This window comes from Muntiacus reevesi, chromosome 5, assembly GCF_963930625.1.
Source record: "Muntiacus reevesi chromosome 5, mMunRee1.1, whole genome shotgun sequence".
NCBI lineage: Eukaryota > Metazoa > Chordata > Mammalia > Artiodactyla > Cervidae > Muntiacus > Muntiacus reevesi.
In genome coordinates this window covers 40,652,466-40,677,801 of record NC_089253.1, presented here as the reverse complement: position 1 = coordinate 40,677,801, position 25,336 = coordinate 40,652,466, and the positions used below count along the sequence as shown (strand labels likewise).

Here is a 25,336-nt window from a genome sequence, read left to right as displayed (position 1 = left end):
TGTGTGATGGCTGGGCTGTTAGTTCTGGAAGCTGGAGGTTGGGGCAAGTGCCTGCAGGGTTGGGGTCGGGGAGGGTGAAGGGGTCAGCTGAGGTGGGCAGTGTGACCTGGGCAGAGCCTGTGAATCTGGCCTGGGGGTGAGCCTGGGGGGTCTACCAGCCACAGAAGAGCCACTCAAGCTGAGGGTGGGCTGCAGAGGGCATGGAAGGAGACTAAATGTGGCCATTCAATGGAAGGAGTGTGGGCAGAGCCAGAAGACCCTGGAGCCTTGGGGCAGAGACCAAGGGTGAGGGATTTCTGGGGCGCAGGCCTCTAGGCCTAGAGGCTGATGCCTGACCGCCCTGTGTCCTAGAGTGAGGCTAGAGTGAGGGAGTTGTTCTGGCAGTCCTGGGCCCTGAGGGACTTGGGGGAGCCTCTGGTTACTGGGCTGGAAAGGTCTTCACACCCACAGCCAGGACAGTGCTTTCTGGACGGATGCCCTCCACTATGGGAAGCTCTTCTTTGGGGGGCTACCCCATCTCCCTTGGTGATCTTGGCTCAGGGATGCACCCTCACACCCACTGTTGCTTTGGGAGGCTGTGGGACTCTGGCACCTTTTACAGAGCACCCTCCTCGCACCCCGCTTTTCCCCAGACTAGTCACTGAAGGGGTTTCCTGTAGGTGGACACGGAACTTCCAGCCCAGGCCTGCAGGAGGGGCTGTGCTGCAGGGTCCCATGGGAGCCCCGGGATGGGACTCTGGGGACAAAAGGCTGTGTGGTCACGAGAAAAAGGCACTGCTTGGCCCCACCGCACGTGTTTGCACACTTGGGGATGTCAACTGCTGGGGTGAGTGGAGATGTCTCTGCTTTCCCTGGGCCCAGCAGGTGGCCGTCCTACAGTGACAGACAGGGCCACCCCGGGGCCATGCACCGTCCACTGAGGCTCGAGCCTCCCAACCCCACCCAGGATCTCAGGGGCCTGGCTGTGAGGGGACCATGGAGGGCGGAGGAGGAATGGAGGCTGGGGGCTGGGGAGAGGCTGGTGGGCCAGCCTTTAAAAATAAGAGGGCGGGCGGGCAGAGGGCATGCTGAGCATCCAGAAAAAAGCCATGGAACCCACCTTGAGATCTGCATCGCACATGTTTGCACCTCCACATTCACGCTGCTCTGAAATGCTTAAGTTGGATTTTTATCTCAATGAGAGGCCAGACAAGGGCCAAGATGACTCCAGGGTCCCTAGACCATGACACGTCCCACCTGGAGGGGGAGGGGCTCGGGCCATAACCCCTCTTGTGCCCCCAGTGCAGGGAGGTTTTTTCTTCAGCAGACACCAGGCCTCCTTGGTCTCCAAGGTCAATGTCAGAGATGGAGGCAGCCTGGCTAGAGACAGCAGCTACCTAGGGCCGGCCCCAGGCTCGTTGCACCTCTCTCACCTACCAGATCCTCTTCCCTGGGGTCTAGCTGTGAAGCCTCAGGTCATCCCTGACATGTTTCTCACCTTCTACTGACTTGAGCTCCTCCCCAGGTGCCCCAGCTTGGAGAACCCATCATCTGACAGTCACTTTAGTGAGGGTGCTGCCCAGCCGAAGAAGGGCGTTGTGTTGATGGATGCGGTGTTCAGATTCTTTCTAGTGGGAGTGCCTTTAGGGAGCCATGTCCTGCAGAGAAGGCACTGTGACCCACCACCCACGCTGTCTTAGCCGGCCTGACCCACACCCTGTGTTATGGGCCTGGCCTGTAGGGATCTCACCTCTTAAGACACACAGAAGTGCACTCACATGCTCAGACCCACAGAGGGACCCAGCTACATGCACACATGTGTCTGACCAGAGGCACGCCCACATCCTGGCACACACATTTATAGACCTACTGGCAAGCTCATTCATGTCCACTTCGACAGGTCCACATATATTCAAATCTAAAGGGCACACACCACTTGTGCCCAGGCTAAAAGAGGCGCACATATGCTTAGATCTAAAGAGACATGCTTGTATTCAGAGCCCCAGAAGTCTGGCACACACAGGCAACCCCGCAGATGTACACAGTTTCACAGAAGCACACACGTGTTTAGAGCCCCAGTCCTGCATGTGTGTGCTTAGGGCTCCTCACCTAGATGCGGGCTCACAGGTGTCTGCCTGCTCAGACCCACAGCTTTCACACTCAAACACGAGCCCAGCTACACGAGGGTGCCATGCAGCATGTCTTTAACCCACCAAGGCAGCCGTGGGTGCTCAGAGCTGCACATCCATGCACTCACAGCCCCACTGAAGCGTGCATGTGCACATCTATTGAGGGGTAGACCAGATGTTCAGAATCACATGCACGTGTTCAAAAGCACTCGCATATTTTAGATATTCATGAGACACATATGCCTGTGTGCTCAGACCCTTAAGGACCACGTGTATACGAGCCTGAGGCTCTCAGAATTCCACATCCACACTCAGCTCATAGAGGCACACACACGTATACAAATCCACCTGTGTCACAGACATGCTCACACATGTGCTCAGGTCACAGAATCCTGCGTGTGAGCTCTGACTTGCAGATGTTCACAGATGTGTGTGTGCATGTTCTGAGTAGGCACACACACTCCGTGAGCAAACTTTCTGAGGTGCAAGCGCATGTGTGTACACACAGACATGTGAATTTAGGGATGTCCATGTCTGCCCCCGGCTCACAGAGGTGCACGAGTGTCATAGCTCCACACACGCACACACTCAGGCTCAGACCTACTGTCACTTGCACATCTGTTCACAATCACTAAGATGCACACATCCTCAAAGGCATGTCCTCGTGTACCGAGTGTGTGCTCATATGAAACCCCTGAACGTGTGTGTGTGCGCACATCCTCAGGCAGGCTGTATGTGCACAGACCCAGGGACCCACTCACAGACCCACATTTCTTCAGCCCCACAGACCTGCACCCTTCCCCTACCACCTGGGAGAGGCACTTCTCAAGGCCCACCTCATCTCATTCCCACCTGCAGGCCCCTTAGCTTGGACACACACATGTGCTTAGACCCCTCAAGGCATGCATACACATACTCAGTCCCACAGTGGTGTACACACACACGCACACACACGCAGAGTCAGGTCAGCACTGACCCACGTGGGCGCTCACAGCTGCTCATACACTTACTCATACACTCCGAGATATACACGCAGCTACACATAGCACACCTACATAGCTGTGAACCCTCTGGCCAATCACACGTCTTCAGAAGCAGTACAGTGCCTGCCTCCCTGTTCGCCAGATGAGCTCACAGACCACAGCAACCCGCACACACACGTGTACCCAGCTTCACATAAACTCCCATGCTCAGACCCAGAGAAGCCACCTCATGCATGTAGCCCACATGTGTGCATCCCTTCCAAGGCTCTGCTCCTGTGCACACATACACGGGGCCTCAGAGGCATACACGCTTAATTCCACAGGCACTGACCCATTTGCTCAGAACCACACATCTAGCTCAGAATCAGAGGCACCGGTGTGTTCAGATTCTAGCCTGTCTTAAGATAACACTAGTTGTTATAACAAACAAGCTCTCAACACCATGGTTTAACACATAGAAATTGACTTCTCCTTCACGTAAACACTTCCTGATGGGTGAGCAGCTCTTTTCCAAGTGCTGATTCAGAGTCAATCTCTGTCCACCTTGAAGCTGCACCGTGACTTCCCTAGTTGTGGTGGAAGGGGATGCATGGGAGGGGCACAAGGGGAGGGTTTACGGGCCAGGCCTGGGAGGGAGGGGGGCATGTGGGCCCTGCTGATGCTGCCCTCCAGAGCACCGTCCCGTGGCACAGCCTAGCTTCCAGGTAGGCTGAGAGGCATGGCCCTGCTGTGCTCACAGGAGGAAGTAAAAACAGATCTGGTGACCAGCTAGCCATTTATCTACCACAGTCTGGGCTTTGGGTCACAAACAATCCATTCCACTCTCTCCCACACACTGAGCACACCCACCCCTCCCCAAGGGAGACACCCAAAGCCCCCTTCCCCGCACCCTGATTAGAACAGTCTTCTCAGAGGAGAGGATGTCTGCAAGATGGGCCCTCTCTATAGGGTCCAGACTTAGCTCCTGGGTACCCATATGTGGTCTGGATACCCATTAACTAAAAGGATAATTGATCTCATTGCCCACACACCCAGAACACCAGAGACAACCACTACCATAAAACCCTGCATCCAAAGGGAAGGATGGAGGGCACACAGCAGCTTGTAGTTCCTAGTATTGGGGAGATCCAGTCAGAAGGCAGCTCGAAGCTCTGCTCTCAGTGGTGGGGACATTTCCCCCTGAAACTGTGCTCTTCTGTCTGGAGAAACTTTCTTCTCCTCTGTCTGGAGCCCTGGTGCTGCCCTCTGGCAGGTCCCTCCAAGTCCTTTATCCTTCATGGCCATCTCTGGGTGGGTGTTGGGAAAACATCCTCCTTGGAGGCCCCACAGCCTTGACAGTCCACTTCCTGTGCATATTTGGGGGCCGATAGGTCGTTTTGAAGCTCAAATAGTCAACAGACCCACACTCAGATTTCTCTCCTAGGCCTCATTCTCAAACCTGTTTATTTCCTTGTTTCTCTGTCCTCTTAATTTAGCGGTGACTATCTTGAGGGTGTTGGGAACAATCAGGTGGAGAACCGCTTCCTTATTCTGATCCTAGAAGCCAGGTTGAACCCTGTCATTCAGGCGGAAGTGTCACTGGGCCACTGTCCCTGAAAGCCGTCTCCAGTCTTCTCTGTTAAGATTTGGGGGTGGGGGGCAGTGGCTCTTCTGACATTCGCAGGCCTCATATTCTGGGCTCTCTGGTCCCTTCATCTCTGTTGCAAACCCACCAGTTCCTGTCTAACATTGTCTCTTTTTGTAACACGTTACTAAATGCAGGAGGTGACAGCCGGCCCTGCCATCCTGACTTTCTGAGCACTTTCCCCTAGTGCCTCAGCCTCAGCAGGCGTGGGGTGGGTCCCAATCCAAGATGCCAGCTGTCCTGCGGCTGCGTTCTGTGGTCCTGCCTCTTTCCAGCCTCCAAATCCATCTCCTTGGATTGTTACCTGAGGGCCACGGGTTTTTGTTAATGTGACACCCACTTGGGGCTGTGTCTGTACTAGTGAAGGTAATGTGTGTTTCTGTAACAGATAACCCCCGAGTCTGAGTGGGTCCTTCAAGGGAAGTTTCTCACTCAGGGGAAGCCCTACCTGGGTGACCAGCAGGAGTGCTTGGGGAACCCAGGTCCTCCAACCTGTGGCTCCTCCATTTCAACAGGAGGTTGGCAAGGTCACTGGAAGGAGGAGAAAGAGTGCAGAGGCTCACACCCTGGAGTGTTTATGGGCCAGTACTGGCACTGCCCACAGCTCCCTCCTATGGCCACACCTACTTGCAAGGGATGCTGGGAAATGTAGTCTCACTGCCCGAAGGAAGAAGGTGGTCACAGAGGCACACGGCGTGTGCTCAGGCCGACGGTGGTAGGCTGTCCTCTTCTCAGGGACACATTCATGCATTCACACGGGCACACATGAGCTCAGACCACCACGCACAAACCACGTGCAGACCACGTACAGAGCACAGACTCACTCACATGCTCGCACGTCCGCTAAGACTTGCTGCCATGTGGGCTTACGTGCCCAGATCCATCAAGGTTCATGTCTGCGCACACATGCACACACATGCTTAGAGACAGGCCCAGGTGCACAGAAACAGGCCCCTCCAAGGGGTGGGTGCACGTGTGTGTACACAGGATGCGCCGCACCGTCTCAGACCTTGGCTCCACCTTGGCCCTTGTTTGCCCCTGTTGTGCGGGGATTTCAGGTGGGGAGGGCCGGCACCCTTCAGGCCATGCACACATTTGCACAGATTGTTCTCTGCTGGAACAGGTGAGCAGGTGAGTAAGGGCTGAAATCTCGCCAGTGCTCTGCTTGCCAAGCCGTGTGTCCTGGACCCTGGAGCGGGGCTGTGTCCACCAGCAAGCTAGGATGTCTTTTTCAATTTTGCACAAAGATACAATCTGCCAAACCGTGTGCCTGCAGGGCTGTGGCCGCATTGAAGGGCTGCCGTTTTTCTAATCCACATTAAAATGCTGGACTAGTGGCCTTCTTAACATCACAGCCTGGACAGGGCACCCAGGGCTGGTGGATGAGGCCTCAGGCAGCCGATTGCTTCGTCTCTCTCAGCCTCAGTTCTAGATGCTTCTTTGAAGTTGGGCAGATCTTGCTTGGGTGGGAATGGGGTTCCTGGGTAGATTTCCAGTCAAGGGCCTTCTGTGCCCTAAAAGCAGAAAGGGTCCGGCTTGCCAGGCCAGCAGCCCCCAGAGGCAGGGTTTGCTGGGGGAGGAGGGTGCTTGGGAGTGGCTTGTGGTCTCCTTGGCTGGAATGGAGTTCCCTTTAGTAAGAGGACTGCCATGCACTGAAATTCAGTTGCAGAGCAGTGGCTGAGAGGTATCTATGATAAATGCCCCTGTGAATACTCCCCCAGTGCTACATTTGCCTGAAGTGGGGGCGGTGAGAGAGGCTGTCTAGGGCCCTTATCAGACCCCCAGGGGCACCCCATCCTAGTGTGCACCATTGGTGTGGGACCGGACCCAGGATTCCAGGCAGCATGATTCTTCCTGAGTCCATACCCCAGATGCCCAGTGGGAAGGGCGACCTGGGGAGCCCCCAGCTGGACTTCTGCAGTGAGGAGTCTCAGAGGGTTTCTCCCCTCCTCTAGGCCCCACTAACTCCTCACTGGGGCAAGCTTGCCTGACCATTTCTGGACTGATGAATGACCTCAGGAAAACCCGGTACCCTATTTTGAGTGTGACTTGACTGCCACAGAGCCCAGGCTGGCTTGAGTGGATGCTGGAGGAGGAAGGCAGTGTGGGGTTGCAGTAGTGTGTTGTCTTGTGGAGAGGGTAGGGGTTGTGGGGCCCAGGGGGGACATGGTGTGGGGGATGGAGGCTTGTATTCAGGGCCATGAGAAGGGGGCATCAAGGGGCAGGTGTGGCAGTGTGGGGGATGTGGGTGAGGGTAGGACACCCTCAGGAGATGCCCTCAAGGCCTTGGACCCAGGGGAAAGCCCCAGAGGAGCTGAGGATGCAGGACCACAACCTGGAGATGGAGGCAAGAAGTGGCTGGGGTTGAAGGGCAGGGGCAAGAGGTCAATGTGACCAGACCTGGGAGGGTTTGGAGGTGGGGATGAGGGAAGTGGGGTGCTTTACAGGGGGACGTTGGGAGCCTGTGTGCCCCAAGGACTTAAAGAACCAGTGAATTACAGCAAATGGTTGTGGGGTGGGAGACTCAGGATGGGCAGGACTTGTCTGTGATCCAAGGCCTGAGGCCCCTGAACACCTTCATCTAGCGGGGTGGGGATGAATAAGAGGGTAGACAGCCAGATCTGTGCCCTGATCAGCCTGACCAACCCCCTCTGTGCTGTGATGTGTCCCCACCATGGGTCTCCTGGTCCCATGTCGTGGGCCTGGCATTCTGCTGGAGCCCCAGCTATAGCTAGCTTGTCAAGGAGAAGCCTGTCTAGGACAAGCCTTGATCTTAAAGTCTCCAGGAACAACTGGTGGCCCAGTCTAAGATGGAAGGTAGAGGGGACTGTGGGTGAGAGCTGGGCCCATGGGGCAGCTCCTGCCAGGCTGAACTCTCAGAAGTGTCTGCTGCCTGGGGTGGGGGGCGGGGGTGTTGGGGAGGAAAGATTTTCAGAAGCCAGCTGCTCTGTCCTATGAGAGGGGCTCCCAGCCCTTTTGCTCAGATACCTAGCTTGGCCTGGCTCAGAGGAAATGCCTGATGAAATTTCCTCTCCTTCTCTGGTCAAAACACAGTGAGCTCCTGCTCTGTGCCAGGCCCAGTGCTGGATACTCGGGAGAGACAGATGGGCCTTGGGCCTTCCTGGCAGTGAGTTCAAACCTGTGCCTCCAGGACAGAATAGGGACATGGTGTCAGAGGCATCTAGGGCAGAGAGGAGCATCTGGAGGTCTGCCTGGAAGAGGAGGTGCTTGGTTGGATTCAAGGATGAGTGAGTTATCAGCAGGGGGAAGGTGCTCTGAACAGAAGTCAAAAGGTCAGGAAGAGGGTAGGTGATGTGGGCCAGCAGTGAGTACCCTATGTGTTCAGGGTTCATGCAGGGAAGGGAGCTTTGTCATAATTGGGCCCAGATGCCACCATTTGAGGGGCTACCAGCCTCCTCCTCAGACCTAACAGCTGAGTTTGCCCCTGATCTAGGGACCAGGTTGCTGGGCTATCCTTGGTGGGTGTAGGGTTCAGGTAGGGATGGGGGACCAACTATGTTCATCCCTAGGCTGGGAGCCAGGCCTTGGCCTCACTTTGGGCCTAGAGCCGAATACCCTAATGTTATAAATGAGGAAACTGAAGCCCAGAAAATGAAAGTAACTTACCCACAGTCACACAGGAATTCAAGATAGAACAGGTCATGGCCTCCCAGGTTAAAATCCAAGCCAAGAGGTAAGCAGCCTAGCAGATTCCTGCAGGCATGGGGAGGACGAGTCAGGCCTTCTGGGCTCCTTGTGAGACATGACCCTTCCCCGGCTTCTGAGAGCCACAGAAGGGACTGGATAGTCCATTCATTCAAGTATCCTGACACTGACGCCTGGAAGACCCTGGAAGTCCTGCCCACTCTAGGCCTCAGCATTCTCCTCCATGACAGGCTGGTATTGGACAGTCCTAGCCCCACAGAACATGCTTCTCTGTTCTTGGCTCAGTTTTCCAGGGTGGCTGAGCCTGTGGAAGGCCAGGTGCTCAGAGACTTCACAATCTGGGGTGCAGGTGAGCTCGTGCCCAGGGGGAGGTTAGATCCTGGTGGGGAGAGCAGCCTGAGGAGCTTGGCGAGGCTGTGAGTTGAACAGCAAGATCTTGGCTGAGCTGTCTACTGTGACCAAGGACGGCTCTGCCAGATTGCTGGAGCTTGTGATCCAGAGGATCAACAGAGGTGTTTGAACAGCGGGACAGAGACCAGAGCACTTTGGGTGGGGGGAGGAGGAGAAGAGGTGCCAAGATGTGGTGGTGGCACATGGCCGGCCTGGCTGCATGGGACAGAGGGATCTGCCAATGGAGTCCTGAGAAGCTTCCCATAGATGGGGTGGGAGGCCTGTGGTGTGATCTGTGTAGATCAAATGCTGGAGAGAGATCAGAGATAAGCACTCAGATGGGGGGCATGGCTTGAGCTGAGCTGGAAGGAGTACTAGAGGAGATACCTACCACCCCCACCAGACCCAGAGCTGCCTCTTCAAGAGGAGGGAGTGCTTCCACCAGCCCCCTAGACCCAGGGCTCAGCTCCCTTCTGCCCCAGACCAGTGGGTTGCAGTGTTTTGGTTTGAGAGGGGCTGTCCAGGGGGCTGATGGGCATTGTAGTTGTTGACCCAGGGGCTGATGGGAATTGTGGTCTACACCCCTGTAAGGGCTAATGAGATTTGTAGTTCTCACTCTTTGGGGCTGATGGGAATTGCAGTTTCTGCCCAGAGGACCCCAGCTATCAGACCTAGGCTCCCACCCCCAGAGGCCTTCCCCAGTAGTTCTCCTGGGCCCTATGTTAGCAAGTACATCCTTCCCAGATGGCTGTGTATGTATTTTCTTTTCTTTTTTTGCTTTCTTCTTCTTTCCGTTGTTTTATTATTGTTTTAACAATAATAAGAAGGCCAGAGGCAGTCAAGCCCTGGCCAGGTCCTGGCGGCCCATGGGGGTTCTGGGGAGGGGGAGGGGGGAAGTCAGTGGGGGTCAGAGGTGGAGGGTGAAGAAAGAGAAAGTTGGGGATTTAGGTTAGCTGGAGAATCATGTGTTCCTGTCCAGTTCCTTCACTCACCCCCTGTCTCTCCTCACCTCCCTAACTCCACATGGCTTCTCACCACCACTCCCAGCGTCCTGTGGGGAGGACCTCCTCCAGTGTGTCTGTGACTCCCTGCCACTCCTCATCCCTTCCCACATTCAATTTCTCCTCTCCCCGTGGCCAACTTGCAGCTAGCCTTCAAAGCCGCTTCCCCTGACCATCCCCTCCCAAGTCCTCTAACCTCTGAGGAGATTCGGACACCACTGCCTGTCATGTACCTCCTCCCAAGCCCTCCTTCCCTCTGCTCCCTCCCTCCCCACACACTGCCACCGAGTTATGATAACAGCTCCTCAACGCCAGCCTTCACTGTGCACATTTCAGTTTGGTGTTTAATGAGGGGGAGAGGGCACAAGTGAGGGAGGAGAGGACTCTGGAGGAAGCAAGTTGTTCAGGGAGAGAAGAGTGAGGGAGGGAGATACCAAACAGATAGACAGGAAACGTTGTTCGGAAAAGTTGTTTTTTCTTATTTTTTCCGGGAGAACCCGCTTACACAGCTCTGTTTGTAATTTTTTTCTTCATGCTAAAATCACACGGCCTATTTGTTGATGTAAGTTGCCTGAATTCCGTGGTATGCTATCTTCTTTTTTAAAAACAAAAGCAAAAAAAAAAAAAAAGCAAAAAAAGAGAAAAACCTAGAAAAAACCCTAAAAGATATTGTTGTTAGGTTTGTTTAAATGCTGCTCTTGTATCTGTTTTTAAAGCCTTAAACCAGTAGAGTTTTTTTTTTTTTTCCATTTCTTTTCTATTTCCTTTCCTTTCTGTTCCTTTTGGTTTCTTAAGACAAACAAAAAACCAAAACCCAGAGAGCCACAGAGCCCGTGCGTGGGGTGCCCAGAGCATCCGAGCCGCTGCCCGCTTAAAGCGCAGGGCTCCGGCCGGCTGGCGGTCGGGCCCAGCCCGCTCTAGTTTCCGCCAAAGCCAATTGGAACCGATTTGGGTGTGTGAGGCTGTTATTTCTCTCTCTGTGCCGGCCGCCTGCGCCCCGGCCCTCGCTGACGCCCTGTCTTTTCTCTTCTCTCTCTTGTTCTAGGAGGAGAGTTAATATTGCCCATAATCACGGAGGACTCCTTAGACCCCCCTCCCGTGGCCACCCGATCCCCCTTCGTGCCCCCACCCCCCACCTTCTACCCCTTCCTCACGGGCGTGGGTGCCACCCAAGACACCCTGCCCCCGCCTGCGGCCCGCCGCCCGCCTGCCGGGGGCCCCTGCCAGGCCGAGCAGGACGACAGCGACTGCGAGGAGCCTATCGAGGCCTCGGGCTTTGCCTCCGGGGAGGTCTTTGACTCCAGCCTCCCCCCCACGGACGACGAGGACTTTTACACCACCTTTCCCCTGGTCACGGACCGCACTACCCTCCTGTCCCCGCGCAAGCCCGCTCCCCGGCCCAACCTCAGGACAGATGGGGCGACGGGCGCCCCTGGGGTGCTGCTCGCCCCCTCCGCCCCGGCCCCCAACCTTCCAGCGGGCAAAATGAACCACCGAGACCCGCTGCAGCCCCTGCTGGAAAACCCACCCCTGGGGCCCGGGGCCCCCACGTCCTTCGAGCCGCGGAGGCCCCCTCCCCTGCGCCCCGGCGTGACCTCCGCTCCCGGCTTCCCCCATCTGCCCACAGCCAACCCCACCGGGCCTGGGGAGCGGGGCCCGCCGGGCGCGGTGGAGGTGATCCGGGAGTCCAGCAGCACCACGGGCATGGTGGTGGGCATCGTGGCGGCCGCGGCGCTCTGCATCCTCATCCTCCTCTATGCCATGTACAAGTACCGCAACCGCGACGAGGGCTCCTACCAGGTGGACCAGAGCCGGAACTACATCAGTAACTCGGCCCAGAGCAATGGGGCGGTGGTGAAAGAGAAGGCCCCGGCCGCCCCCAAGACGCCCAGCAAGGCCAAGAAGAACAAAGACAAGGAGTATTACGTCTGAGCCCCCGGCACCGCGCCCCACTGCCAGCTGCCCCTCCCGGGAGAGCCCGGGAGGAGGGTGCGGCCCTCTCCCTGCCGGGGCTCTGGGGACCCACTCCCTGGCTGCCTCAGACTTCTCTCACGAAGAGGAAACGCAAAAAAAGAAAAAGGAAAGGAAAACCCCGTGCTCGTCCCCTTCCTCCTGCCGGCTGTCCGGCGCGGAGTCATCGTCCGTCCTGGGGCTGTTTGTCCCTCTCAGCTCTGCGCCCGCCGGGCAGGGCACGTGCTCACAGCCCTGGGTTGATTTATTTTTTTAAGGGGGGTAGTTTTATTTTGGTGGGGTTGGGCGGGAAGGAAGGCTGGGGGTTTTGTACAGCGTCCGCTACTCGTCCTGTTCATTTCCCTCCATTTTTCTTCTTGCTCCCTCTGTTCCTCCTGCCTTCCTTCTCTCCCCAGGCCCTTCAGACCCCACCCCAGGCTTGCTGTGTCTCTCGGTCCCCACCCTCCTTCCCCCCTTCTCCTTTGTGTGTGTCAGGTTTCTCCCTTCCTTTCCTCCCTTTGGGTTTCCAGAGTCGGTGGGAGAAGGGCGGGAGGGTGGGCGGAGCGGCCCAGAGAGGGGCGGGGCGGGGCGGGGCCTGGGCGGCCTCGGGAGCCCCTGGGCTCCGCCCACCAGGAGGAGGGGCCTGCCTGGTGCCCCCAAGCCAGGGAAGGGGCTCGGGCCTGGGAAGGCCTGCTCTGTTGTGTGCCGCCGGGCGACGTGCATTGATGGGGAAGCTGCTGGAGGAGCAGGGTGGGGGGCGGGTGGGAGGGGAAAGGCAAATGCAGATATATATTGAAGACAAATAATCTAGATATCGCGAGCAGCAGCCTGTGGCACCCGTTGGGCGCGGGCAGCAGGGAAGAGGGGGAGCCAGGCATAGCCCGCGGACTGCTGGGGTCACTTCTCTGCCCACAGGCTCCCTGCTCCCCCAGTTTTTTTTCTCTCTTTGTTAACAAATGTGTCTGAGTCTTGGAAAACACCCCAACCCCGGAAATGTGTGGGAAAAGAAAACAAAAACTTTCCAAATCCAATGGTCCTGTGCAGTTTGTTCGGGTCGGGTGCTGTTGGGACACTGGTCCCAGCTCTGGGCTGGGATCTGGGCCCAGTCTGGAGCCCATGAGAGCTGGTAAGTAGCTCCTAAAGCTTTGGGTTGAGCAGGACTTTGAGCTCCTTGAGGCGGCTTGTCTTTGTCTCACCCTCACGTCCCAACAGGTTGGGGACAGAGGCAGGGGACAGCCCCCAGGCCTGTGAGCGATGACTGGTCTCTGGCCCCACTGGCCATGGACCCTAGCTTCTCTCAATGTCTGTGTGTGCGCTTAGTCGTGTCTGACTCTGCGACCCCATGGACTGTAGCCCACCAGGATCCTCTGTCCATGGAATTCTCCAGGCAAGAATACTGGAGTGGATTGCCATTTCCTACTCCAGGGGATCTTCCCAGCCCAGGGATCCAACCTGAGTCTCTTGTGTCTCCTACATTGGCAGGTGGACTCTGGGGGCGGACACATCCTCAGAGGTGGGAGCATTGTTTTGCCCTCTAGTGGCTAGAAAGGGCCTGCATTCTGGTGGTGGCTATACGTGTGCATGGGGAGTGGGGGGACAGCCTTGACACAGCCCTCGGGGGAGGTAATGTTATTTGTGGGTGGGAAGAGCTTCAGCTGCTAGTCCAAGGTCTCAAGGTGGGTCAGTGTCCGAGTCCACATTTTCCCCCAGTTCCGCCTAACTCCGGGTTCTCTGCCCCTTTTACATCTCTAGAGCTTGAACCTTGCCCCTCACTGGGTGACGGTGGGCAGCCCCTGGGGCTGCAGGTGGGAAAAGGGTCCATACACCTCAGACCAGCTGTTTGCTTCTTCATGGGGACAAGAAATGGGCCCAAGGTCCCAGACATTCACAGATGGGTATTTGTTCATCCTCTTGGTCAAAAGGAGCCGAGACTCTCGAGGTGGAGGTTGTACATGAGGGCCTGTGTACCGGCGCATCCTCAGGAGAGCAAAGTGTAGGTGGGTCTGCATCTCCCAGGGGGCCTCGGCGGAGCGCCAGGCTGTTGGGACACAGGATTCAGCCACACTCCATCACTCACGTCTCCTCTGCCTTCTGCTTGGTGGGTCTTGCCCCGCAGCCCGCTGCTCCAGGCTCTGCCTTCTCGAACTCTTGGCTCATCGTCACCCTTCATCGCCCTATTGTGCTTCCTGAGCTTCCACCCCCGGCCAGCGCATTCTTGCAACAGTTTCATAGACTGGTCCTTGTTTAGGCCTGGACACCTCCCAGGGTCCTTGGGCTCAATGCCCACCGGAACCCCACCCAGGTCCACCTCACCTCCCCCCGCATCCCTCCATTCTGGGATGAAGCTTTTGTGGTGGCACCCTTCCCCTCATGGGGTGTGCCCCAGTGGCCCTTGAGAGTCCTCTCTCCACCCTGAGTCCTAACAGGGGTTGGAGAGCGAGTCCTCCCCCAGCCGCCCCAGGGGTGGATTTCCATGGAGTTGACCTCTCCTCTCTTTCCTGAACCAGTCACCAGGAGGGAGGGTTGGGCCTCGCTTGTCTCCTACCACTCACAGTCCTGGAGGGCAGCCTCACCGAGGTCAGCTGTCACCCTCTGCGGGAGTCTGCGCAAGGCCGGACGGGGGGCAGGCTTGTCAGGATGTCTTGTCCCGGTGCTGGTGATGGCCTTGCCCCAGGGTCTTCTGCTGCTGCTCTCCCTGTCCAAGGAATGGAGACGTATCTCGGGTTCTTCTGCCCCCATCACCACTAGTCAAAGAAAACAAAGACAGGAGGCAGGAGTTCCTTGGTGTCAAGAAGGGAACATCCTTACTCCAGAAATTTCTAGAGCAGCCTTGACTAGTCTACCAGAGTAGGGGGTCAGAAAGAAGGACAGTGCAGGACTTGGAAGATGGACTCCCGTCTGACTCGTTGCCGTGTGGCTGTGCGATTGTGTTTTGTTCTCTGTGTGACGAAGCTAACAGCCCTGCCGTCTAAGGACGTGGTAGGAAGAGGAAAGCATCCTGGCCTCTGCCACTCACTCAGAGTGCTTGTCTGTAAGAGACAGTCCCCTTGGTCTTAACCCCTTCATCCTGTGCATCTGATGTTGAACTTACTGCCTGGGCCTGACCTGGGCTCCTGGTGTCTGGCTGGGCTGGCAGTGACTCCCGGGAGAGTCTGAACAGCATGGGGATGGGTGAAATTCTGGGTACCCTGCTCCTGGATACTGGTACTTGCAGGGATATGTCAGGAGATTCTAGGGGGTGGGAGGGGAGAACGAAGAACGGGGTTGGGAAAGAAGCTTGCAGTGAAGCCTGGCTGACGCCTTTGACTGCGAAGACCTGCGCTGGCCAGGCAGGCCCCCAGGGGAGGGAACGCAAGCTCATCCAGCGTGGGGGTTCTTTGGGCACGAGGCCCTCCTCCTGGCAGTGGATGTGGAGCCTGTGTGGCCAGCGCTGCCCCTCCTCACACACCCTCCCGGGTGAGCTGCAGGCCTGGCTGGAGGCAGAATTGCCAAAGTGGGTCTTGAGGCACTTTCCTGTCCCTGCTGCCTGAGGCTTCCACTGCTATGGTTGGGGGGGGGGGTGGGAGGAAGGAGACTGAGGGGGTGGCTGCGGGCTCTTCTTTCCCACACCCACTTCCCTTGGCTCCACCCCTGCAGGGTGCCTAGCAGCTGCTGGGCCAGGAGCTCCCTGTGATGGGTATCAAGAGGGAGGGTGAATCCCAGGTGAAGGCCTGCCACTCGGGTGGCCGTGCCCAGCTGATTGCAGGCCTGTGGTTGCTGCTGAGGGAGGCCCCTTTGCCCTTGGCAGGGCACTCACTCCGCCATGGTGATGACACTTTCTCCCTCATTGCCCCAGAAGACCAGGGCTCTGGTTCTCCCAGCATCCGGGTCCTGCTAAGTGAGGCTTCCCAAGTGGCACTACTGGTAAAGACCCTGCCTGCCAATGTAGGAGATGTAAGAGATGTGGGTTTGATCCCTGGGTCAGGAAGCTTCCCTGGAGGAGGAAATGGCAACCCATTCCACTATACTTGCCTGGAGAACCCCATGGACAAAAGAGCCTGGCAGATTACAGGTCATGGGGTTGCAAAGAGTTGGATACAACTGAAGCAGCTGAACACGCACTCACGCACGCACGCACGAGTTACGTGAGGAGTGCCATGTGGGAACTGGGTGGGCCCCCCTGGGCCCTGGCAGCCTGAGACCACCTGGAAGGACCAGGAGCAAGGCCATTCTGAATATGGGCAGACAGATGACGCCGAGCACTTGGTGAGCTGGAGGACACCCCTGGGGAGAGGAGGAGTCATCTTCCACCAACCCTGGGGTCTGCGTTCTGGAAGCTTCTGGCCACCCTGGAGCCCTAGGCATGCTAAGCAAGGGGAAGTAAGGCAGCGGGGGCTCAGTTGGGCAGCAGGTGGACAAGACAGAAAGTCCAGGGCAGGTGGAACAGCCTCATCTTTGGGTGTCTTTACCAATGCAATCTCCGCCCCATCCCCTTTGTCCTGGAGGCAGATAGCTAAAGGTCATGAACTCCCAGAGGCCCAGGCAGAGAAGACCAAGCCGGGGAGTGAGTCCATCTCCTGGGGCCAGGGAGCTGCTTCCTAATCTCCCGATAGCCTTCTCACGTGTGTGCCCATGTGTGTGTGTGTACACATCACTGATACGTGTGTGTGTGCGTGTGTGTAGAGGTGTGTGGCCCTCTGCAGAGGCACCTGGAAGCAGAGACAAAGGCAGACCAGAGACCACCTGAGCACTGGTTGCGGGTGGCTCAGCAGATGGCGTGGCTGCTGAAGACCCGCTGGGCCCCCACGTGCGTGTGAGCTGGGCCAGGAGAGCTCAGGGGTCACCCCTTTCCATTTGAGCCCTTGCGCCTGGCTTCCCTCTAAGTGGTGCCGGTGCAGGGGTTCTGGATGGTTCTCAGATGGTGTCCGTGCCCTCCAGAAGCTTCACTAGGCACCCAGATTGTGAGGCCTGAGCGCAGGCAGGAGGGTAGTGGCCAGAGCTGGCTCCAGACACCTTTGGACCTGGGCTCGACTGCTGACTCTCCCCGTTTAGCTTGGTGTCATGGCAGTCAGTTTCTGTGAGCCTTGGTTTTCCTGCATGCAAAATGGGGCCACACCTACCTCAAAGGCTTCAGGAAAAGATGCAACGAGATGATGCCTTGAGGCGTCCAGCCCAGTTGGTGCCTGGCCCACAACAGAGGCTGGAAAACGCAGCCCCTTGGCTGGCACTCAGGGCAGGAAAGCTGGCCTGGGAAAGCGTGGCCCCAGCAAGGAGTCCCCACTCCCACTTCTAGGCAGACCCTGGGGGCGCATCGCGGAGCCGGAGAGGGGCGGTTGTTCGTTCTTTTATTCGCTCTCTCATCTCCCTCACACCACTGCCCCACTGCTCGAGGGGAGCTGGGGACATGGGGACACCCCACTCTCTGGGAACTCACAGGCTGGTAGGCTGGGGGACAGGCGTGCGGCCACAGCCATGGTGATAATTTCACTAAAGCCCTGCATTGGGCCCTGGGTCTGGGAGGAGGCGGGGATTGCTGTCAGGGAGAGAAGGTGGCCGAGGCTGTGCAGACAGAAGACGTGGCTGCGCGGCTGGAGTGGGGAGGGCGTGGGAGGGGCTGGAGCCGTCTTTCTGATAAAGTTGAGGATCTGAGACGTCACTGTTGCTTCTGCAGAGCCCCTGGGGTGCAGTGAAAAACTGGGGAGGTTGAGAGGGGGCGGTCAGCCTCCGAGCTCAGGGCAGTGAGCGGTGAGGAAGCACGCAGTTGACTGCGGGCCCTGCTCCTCTCTGCGGCCTTGAGGGAGGGGTGGGTGACCGTGTACTGAGCAGACTCCTGCCAGTCACACCATCCTTTGCCATTTCTGTATTGGAGGCGGCTCCTTAGCCAGTGAGAAGCCAGGTTCGGCTGGAGGGGCAGCCCCCAGGCCCTCTGGAAAGGAAGGCCTTTGCTATCCTTCTGCCGAGAAATCATCCCATCACAGGCTTCCCAGGAGGCCTAAAACCCTGTGGATTTCAGGACAGGACGTCCCTGGAGGCGTGTTGCCTTCCATACCACTCTGTTATGGAAAGACACGGAGGGGTTGTGTCTCGTGGGTGCAAGTTACTCCTGACCTGTGTCTATCCTGAGGACTCAGGAGATACGGCTGCCCTGCTCTTGGGCACGTGATGGGGGATGAATGGGGAGTGACACCCCTGATAGGCATCTAGGGGCTTCAGTAGTAGAATCTGGGGCCCATGAGAATGTCCAGTATAGCTGCCACACCCTCAGCTCTCCACCTCACAAAATACTACCCCCTTGACCTCTCTCAAGGTGGAGCTGGGGGTAGGTGGGCCACTCAGGTCTCAAATGGTGGAATGAAGGGCAGGGGACCAAGTCCACAGTGTCAGCTGGGAGACCTAGGCCTGGGTCTCTAGTCTCCAAAGAGGTGCTGTGTGACTCCAGGCCAATCCTATCCCTCTCTGGGCCTCTGCTTCTCCCTTGGTCTGGCGATGGGGGTGGGTGGCCAGCCCCGCCCTGTTCTGGGGCTCCTGGGAGGGTGGAGGGGATGGCCGGGGCTGCGTCCACTCACTTGCTCTGCAGGTCTTGGATGGTGTCGGGCAGCGGCAGGTTCTGGGCCTCCAGGCCGCTCAGCACGGGTACCACCCTGTACACCAGCAGAGGCAGGGAGGCGCCATAGACGCCCAGCAGCCGGACCAGAGGCCCCAGGATGGCTCCTGCGCGGGTGGCCATCTGGCACAGGCCCCCTGCGGTCATCCTGCCGGCAGAGATGCACCTGTGAGGGGTCGCACTGTCTGCCTACGGCTTTGACCTCTCACTGCTGCCGGGCCCTCTCAGCCCCAAGAGGCACCGTGGGTGAGGCTGGGCTGGGATGCACCTGGGCAGCCCCCAGGTCACGAGGTCACGAGGTCACGTGAAAGAGAAGTTCAAGGCACGAACATCCGGTCTGGGGGAAACCACGCCCACGGCACCCTCCCAGGCCGGAAGTCCGCCCTCCATGGGCCTCAGCTGAGCACAGTGGGGAAGAGCTCTGCGGTGTAGATGGAGAAGCAGGTGAAGGCAGCCCCTACTCCCCCGAGCCCCAGCTCGGCGAGGGCTGAGCGCAGGGCCCCCATTTCTGTGGATAGAGATGGGGTTGGCAGGCTTGTTGCCGGGGTCCCGGGCTCTCCCCATGACCTTCCAAATGTCTGCTCGTCACCTCCCCCTGGGTGTCCCCAGACCCCACCCACCGCACGGTGTCCTAAGTGACCACATTCCCTGCCCCCCCCCATCCCCCGCCTGGTCTGCTCCCACGCAGACTCCCAGATCCAGACTCTGGGAGTCCTCCTCCACCCCCTCCATTTCTCTGCCCTCCTCGACACCGCCCCCCGCCCCCCAAACCCAGCAATCCATCACAGTTATTGTTCTGTCTCCACAATTTTTCATGATGCTGTCCAGTGTGGGCCGCCACCATCTCGTCCAGACGGCCCAGCAGCCTCCTTCCTAAGTGGGTCCTACTCTAGTTCAGTGCCCTCTTGATGGGAGAAAAAGAGGTCTGTCTGCGTGGCTTAAGCTCTCCCAGGTAGGGAGCCTCTGGCTGCAGCCACGTGCACCCAGGCCCGCCTGCTCACGTGGGGCACCAGCGTGTTGGCAGGATGCAGAGCCCCGCCAGCACCAGGAGCACAGCCTGTGTGGGCCGGCGGCCCAGGCGGCCCGGCAGCAGCGGGTGCCGACCTTGACTGGGATGTCCGCGACCCCAATGAGGGCCTGGAGCAGGAAAATGTTGCTGCCTAGGGCCTGAAGGTCCAGGATCAGGCCGTAGAAGGTGAAACCAAGGGCAAACCCGAGGGTGGGGGTGCACAGGTGAATTCAGGCTGGGGATCGGGCAGCTAGTTTGCTCTCCGACCTGCTTCCAGCCTCCCCTGCTGGCTCTGTACCCATTGGTGGGGTGGTCGCTGTGGACTACATTTCCCAGGTTCCCTTGCCAATGCCACGTCTCCTGAGCTTTGGCCAATGGGAGGCACTGGTGGAGACTGGAGGCGGGTCCGGGGCAAAGCTGAAGTATTGCTCCCTCCCCCTCTCTGGGTACCTTGTCGGGCAGTGGCTGTGTCCCCTCCACGGCTCCAGCTTCCACTGACCAGCCCCTTTCTCTGTGGTCCTGGTGGATTCAGTCTGTGCCAGGTGGTCCTGGCTCCTGGCCTCTGATAACCCCTCTCCCTCCTCTCTGGTCCTTCCAAACTAGGGTGCGTGCGTGCATGCTGTTTCTTCAGTCGTGTCTGACTCTTGTGACCCTATGGACTGTAGCCCACCAGAATCCTCTGTCCATGGGATTCGCCAGGCGAAAATACTGGAGTGAGTTGCCATGCCCTCCTCTGGGGGATCTTCCCATCCCAGGGATCGAACCTGGGTCTCTAACATTTCCTGCATTGGCAGGTGGGTTCTTTGCACTAGCGCCACCTGGGGAGCCCCAGGGTAGATGTGCCTTTCTGCCGCTGAATTCTCCAACTGCCTCCTCTGCCTGTTGGGCTCTGCAGTTCTCCCAGCAACTTTGCGATGTATCCTCCTTACTAATCTCTGCTGTTGACCCGTCCCAGCCTGAGTCCTCCTGCCCCTGGGGCAGTTTCCTGTGGGAGCCTGATGGAGGGAGTCAGTGCTGCAGGCCTGGTCTTAGAGGCCCTCTCAGCTAGTGGGGCCAATAGAAGAGTCAGCAGAGCCAGTGGATGCCAGCAGAGCCCTGACTCCAGGCTCCCTGGCTGCTGGTGGCCCGAGGGTCGGCCACAGGTGGAGGTTGGGGCCGGGTGGGGTGGGGGTCGTTAAGCGCACACTAGAGGGGCATCTACCCTCACGGGATGAAGACACAGGTCTGGAGGCCCAGTCCAGGAGTGCGGAGCAGAGCGACCAGGCTGCCAGGAGTCTGGCTCACTCTCAGCTCTTGCTGCGTGGCTGAGTGCAAGACCTGGATGGAGGGTGGGGAGGGTTGTCAGCATGCAATCACTGGCCTGGCCCTCCTCCCTACGACCCCCATCCTGGGGGCCTGGGGCTCACCGTCCGTCTTCCAGGGGCCCTGTTCAGGGACAGGAGAGGGTCTGAGGGTCGAACCCTGGGGGAAGGCCCAGCCTCGCCTCACCTCGACAGTCAGCGCGTCCCCCACTGCCCTCTTCCCGTTGACAGTGGCCACCTTCTGTAGCTCCCGCAGGCCCCGCTCCAGCCTGCCCATAATGAGGAGCCATCGTGCCGACTCTGCCAGCCACCTGGGGTTGAGGAGAGGGAGGAGGGCAGGAGGTCTCTGCCTGCGCCCCCCCAGGGCCTGGCCTGCAGGAGCCTCTCTGCCCCTTTGTCTCCTTCTAACAAAGGGGTGACCTCACTGGCAGCCCCAGGCCCCAGACTCAGGGTGGCTGAAGTCGGGGAGGGCAGAGGGTTGGCAAGCAGCAAAGGGCGCTGGCTGTGGGGGCCAGGTCCTTTCTGCCTCCTCCCTCCTCCCTCTCTTGGGCTGGGGTTGGGGGTCCCTGCCCTTCCTTCCTGCCTCCCTCCTGACCCCGAGTTCCTTCCCCTGGCCTCACCTGAGAGCCAGGGCTGGGAGGGCCTGTGTGCAGTGAACACTCCCCTGATGGTTCCAGGACTCACCAGGGTCCCCCGCTGTCCAGCCCTCCCAACTGTCACAGGGCCCTCCTGCCCACCTTTCACCCCCATGGCCACACCTTCCTGCCTGAGCTGGCCCCTCTGGTGGAGCCCCTTTCTGCAAACATCCTCACACCCATGGTGAGGCTCAGGTCCCCTCCACCTGCACCCATTAGTCACCAGAGCCTGTCGCCTCCAGTGCCCCTTGCAGGCGACTAGCCCATGGCCCTTGCCTCACTTTTGGCTTGTTCACCCATGCCAGGCGGCAGTCACCACCTCCTGGGTGCCAGTCAGCCTCAGCCCCATGCCTCGCAGCGCCCCCTCCCTGTGGCAGGACCCAACCCCTAACACTAACCTGTCTCCCAGCCCCACAACATCAAGCCCAGACCCCCTGCACCATCCAGGCCTCGGACCCCTTCCCGTGCCCACCAGCCCGCACTGGCTCCTGCCGCTGGACACAGGTGCCCCAGCCAGACATGCTCCCCGCACAGCAGGCGGACCCTGAGGTCCTTGGGGGTTTGCAGAGCCAGAGAGGGGGATTCAAGCGCACATCAGAGGTAGAGTTGACAAGACCCCGTGACCTGCCGGACTAGGTGTGTGGGAGCCGTGAAGGAGAGGGAGGTGTCAGGGCGACTCTGACTCCAGTACCTGTGGGTGGGGCTGCTGTCAATGTTGGGGAGGCCCCGGGGAGGCATGGGTGTAAGAAGATGCTACGTTTGTGATGCTGAGACAGTAGTGATGGGGACGTCACCTAGGTGCCTGGAGGTTGCGGAGAGGCAGGCTGGGGAGGGCGTGGGGGCCTGCAGCATTTGGAGGGGGAGAGCCGCAGGCACAGGGGAGGTCCTGGGAGAGGCCAGTGGTGCCCTTTTGTGGGTTGCAGGGCCCGAGTGACAGGTGGCCGGGCAAGGGTGGTGGGGTCATTGGCATGGATTGGCACATGCAGACGCGTCTCTCGACGAGAAATTGAGTTGGAAGAAAAGCAGCTAGGAGCTGAGGGGCTGTGGGGCCCCCTCCTCAGACGGGCCCCCTGAACTGATGCATCAAGCCCTAAGCGTGGTTGGTGATACTGTGATGTATGGGATTTCTGTCCTGCTCATCACTGTCTCCCTGGGCACAGCCAGGGCCCCGCCCGTGTGGGTGCTCAGTGGCCATTTGTTGAAGTGATGACGTAGTGGAGTCACAAACGCACGTGTGGCGATAGCCTGGCCTGTCTGCCAGGGCAAGCGGGGCTCGGCCTCACGGGCCAGCATCAGCACCGGGCCCTGGAGTCTGCCTCACTGACCTCTGCCCTTCACTCATCTGAGGAGTGACTGTGTTCTTAGAGTGGGGTGTGTGTGTGTGTGTGTGTGTGTGTGTGTGTGTGTGTGTGTGTGTGTGTGTGTGTGTGTGTGTGTGTGTGTGTGTGTGTGTGTGTGTGTGTGTGTGTGTGTGTGTGTGTGTGTGTAGCTTTGTATCCCATCCCCCCCCGACCTGGCCTAGTGCTGCCAGGCCTGGCACAAAGGAGGGGCTCAGAACACGTGCTTGGAGGCACACATGCCAAGGCGGGCAAGGACAGGCGAGGGGACGGGCTGAGAGGTGAAGGAAGGAAGGGGGAGGAGAGGCCTGGGGGGAGCAGGGGGCGGAGCGGCCCTGGGTCGGGGTTGGGGGGTGTGGGGAGCTGGGGCCGCGGCTCCTGCGGCTCCCCTCTGGCTTTCTGCAACCCAGGCCTCTGAGCCCAGGGTGGAGGGTGGGTCTCCTGCAGGGAGGGAGCTGGCCGGCACCCACCAGGGGTACACAAAGCAGGGGAAGTAGGGATTGGAGACAGCGTCCAGTCGCGCGCGCCATAGGCCACCGCCGCCAGGAGGACCTGGCCGAAGCTGTAGCCCAGGGAGTTCAGAGTCATCACCAAGACTCGGGCTTGTGCTGACGTCCACTCTGCCACTGCAAGGAGACCAAGAGGGTCGGCCTGGGAGCCCGCACAAGCCTCCCCTGCCCGGCCAGGGTCGGGGACCTACAGGGAATGACGGTGTTCAGCGTGGGGGCGGAGGCGGGCGCCGTGCCTGCCACGGACGCCCGAAGGTGGCTCCAGGTCAGCACCCGCCGGCGCCCAAACCTGCGGCACACGCGCGGGGAGGGCGGCCGGGTCCGTGGGGTGCCACGGCGCTGGCCGTGGGGGTCTGGACCGCTGGGGCCCACCCTCTGCTTGCCCACTGAGCGACTCCTGGGTCTAGACCCACATTCTGCACCCACAGAGGGAGGGCTTGTGAGCACGGGGAGCGCCCCCTGAGGCCCTGGGCAGGGTGAGCTCCCCGTCCGCAGGGGCAGTCAAGCAGCAGCCTGTGGCTGAGCAGGCTTTAGCAGTGAGTGTTTGATGAGAACAATGACCCTTCACGGCCCCAGAGGGGAGTCCGTGAAGCCGAGGCCCAGAGAGGGACTGAGGTTGCTCAGCAGCACAGCTGGAGGGTCTCAGGAGAAGGACCCACATCAAATGGAGTTTTCTCCCCAGACCCGCCAGTTCAGGGCCAGTCAGGGCCCAGGGTCTCAGGGCGCAGGGGCAGCGAGGGGACCGGGGACCTCACTTGTCAGACTTGGCCGCACATAGCCGCTCCCACCAGGTTCCCGGCCAGGTAGATGGACTGCGCCATGGGCTTCAGGGCCCGAGCGTCACACACCAGGTCCCACTGGTGGGAGAGGAGGGGGCTGGGGATCTGAGCTCAGGAGGCCGGCAGGAGGCGGAGGGGCTAGATGGGAAGGCCCAGGGAGCTGGGGCTGAGTGTCCGGCCCGGTGACCTCGGGGGTCGTCACCCCTTGCCTAAGCCCCTCCTTGGATCCCTGTGCCCCCGGTCCAGGGTCAAGCCCTCTCTGGGCTCATCTGCCTCCTCACCATGCCCCTCTGCAGCAGCCACCTGCGCTGGCACCTCCTCCCGGCTTTCACAGGCCACTTCCCTCTGTTCCATAGAGAGTCCCCTTCCTGCTTGCTGGGTGGGCCATCTCTCCTGTCTCCCGCATCTGCTGGATGCTGCCTCTGGGAACCCAGTGACTTTGCAGAGTGCCCCTGAGGCTCCTGCAAGCTCATTCCTGCCACCAGCCCCGGTAAGGCGATGTGGCCAAGGAGGAACTAGAAGCTGCCTGTGAATGTAGCCGCCAGCAGTGGTGGGACTCCCCCTGCCACCCCCTGGGATTGGGTCATTTTGAATCCAGCCGACTGTGATCTGTGACTTTGGCCTCTAGGGTGTCAGGACTTGAGGAGGGTCTGAGGGGTGGCCCCTACCTTGGTCATGGTGGTGGAGGTGAAGGCGCTGTGGTTGTGGACCCAGCCATCCATGCGCGGCTTCGTGTCAGCCTCGCTCCAGTTGGTGGCCATGGCGTTGGAGTCCAGGAGCTGCCACTGTGGGTTGCGGAAGCAGCGACACTGGTGGGGCCCACGGTTGGGGCCCGGTGGGATGGAGACTGCCAGGAGGGCCCGGGAGTCTGGGGCCCCGGGGACACTGGCCTGGGCCGTGCTGTTGTCCAGGAGGGGCACCCAGCAGCGGTGACTGGGCACGGTGGCCGAGAAGTTCTCCAGTCTGTTCTGAGGGGCGAGCCATGTGATGGGGACCGCCAGGGCCACCATCTGGAGAACCTGGAACCGGCCCCGCTGCCCACTTGGTCCAGAAGTTCAGAAAAAGCCATGGAGCCTGCCTGGAGGCGCCAGTGGAGGTGCCCACCGCACAGAGGCTGGCCCAGGGCAGAGGGGCCGACACAGGGGGCCCGCACCCCCCTTGCAGCATCTCCTACTGCTCTGACCGGGCTGCCCAGGGCATGGCAGCGGTGCCCGCCGTGCAGATTCAGCCCGGGGGTCTCTGGGCCCCCCCGCTTTGCTGTTACCCTCTCCTCAGTCTTTCAGTGTCTCCAGACACCCTGTGGGTTCCTCAAGTTCAGTGTCACCCCAAGATCTCTGCCCCCTCCCCAAATCCACTCCTAGATCCCTAGTCTTGTTTCACATCTCCCACACCCCACCTGTCAACTCCTGCAGTGGCTGAGCCCCGCTAACTTCTCCTCCACCTCTGTGTCTCTACAACTGT

At 59.3% G+C, this 25,336-nt stretch overlaps 2 protein-coding genes across 10 annotated transcripts in view; one reads left to right on the top strand and one right to left on the bottom strand.

Moving 5' to 3' along the window:
* NRXN2 (neurexin 2) overlaps positions 1–12,254 on the top strand; it is a 99,750-nt gene extending 87,496 nt beyond the window's left edge. For 5 of the 9 annotated variants that reach the window (XM_065936542.1, XM_065936543.1, XM_065936544.1 and 2 more), the window contains one exon: positions 11,400–12,254. In XM_065936542.1, coding sequence (XP_065792614.1) covers positions 11,400–11,704 — 305 coding nt within the window. In that variant the 3' untranslated portion in view covers positions 11,705–12,254. Of the gene's footprint in view, positions 1–10,817 lie in introns of all 9 variants that reach the window. The other 4 variants (XM_065936539.1, XM_065936538.1, XM_065936546.1 and 1 more) reach the window with 1 other exon arrangement.
* Positions 12,255–16,466: 4,212 nt separating this feature from the next.
* SLC22A12 (solute carrier family 22 member 12) lies at positions 16,467–24,944 on the bottom strand. The gene is given in 14 exon segments (XM_065937075.1): positions 16,467–16,519; positions 17,136–17,377; positions 18,268–18,456; positions 18,708–18,839; positions 19,316–19,400; positions 19,403–19,521; positions 20,519–20,631; positions 20,803–20,926; positions 23,058–23,097; positions 23,100–23,213; positions 23,333–23,385; positions 23,847–23,953; positions 24,544–24,908; positions 24,911–24,944. Coding segments are annotated over 14 exon segments (1,770 nt in total).
* Positions 24,945–25,336: the final 392 nt, after the last annotated feature.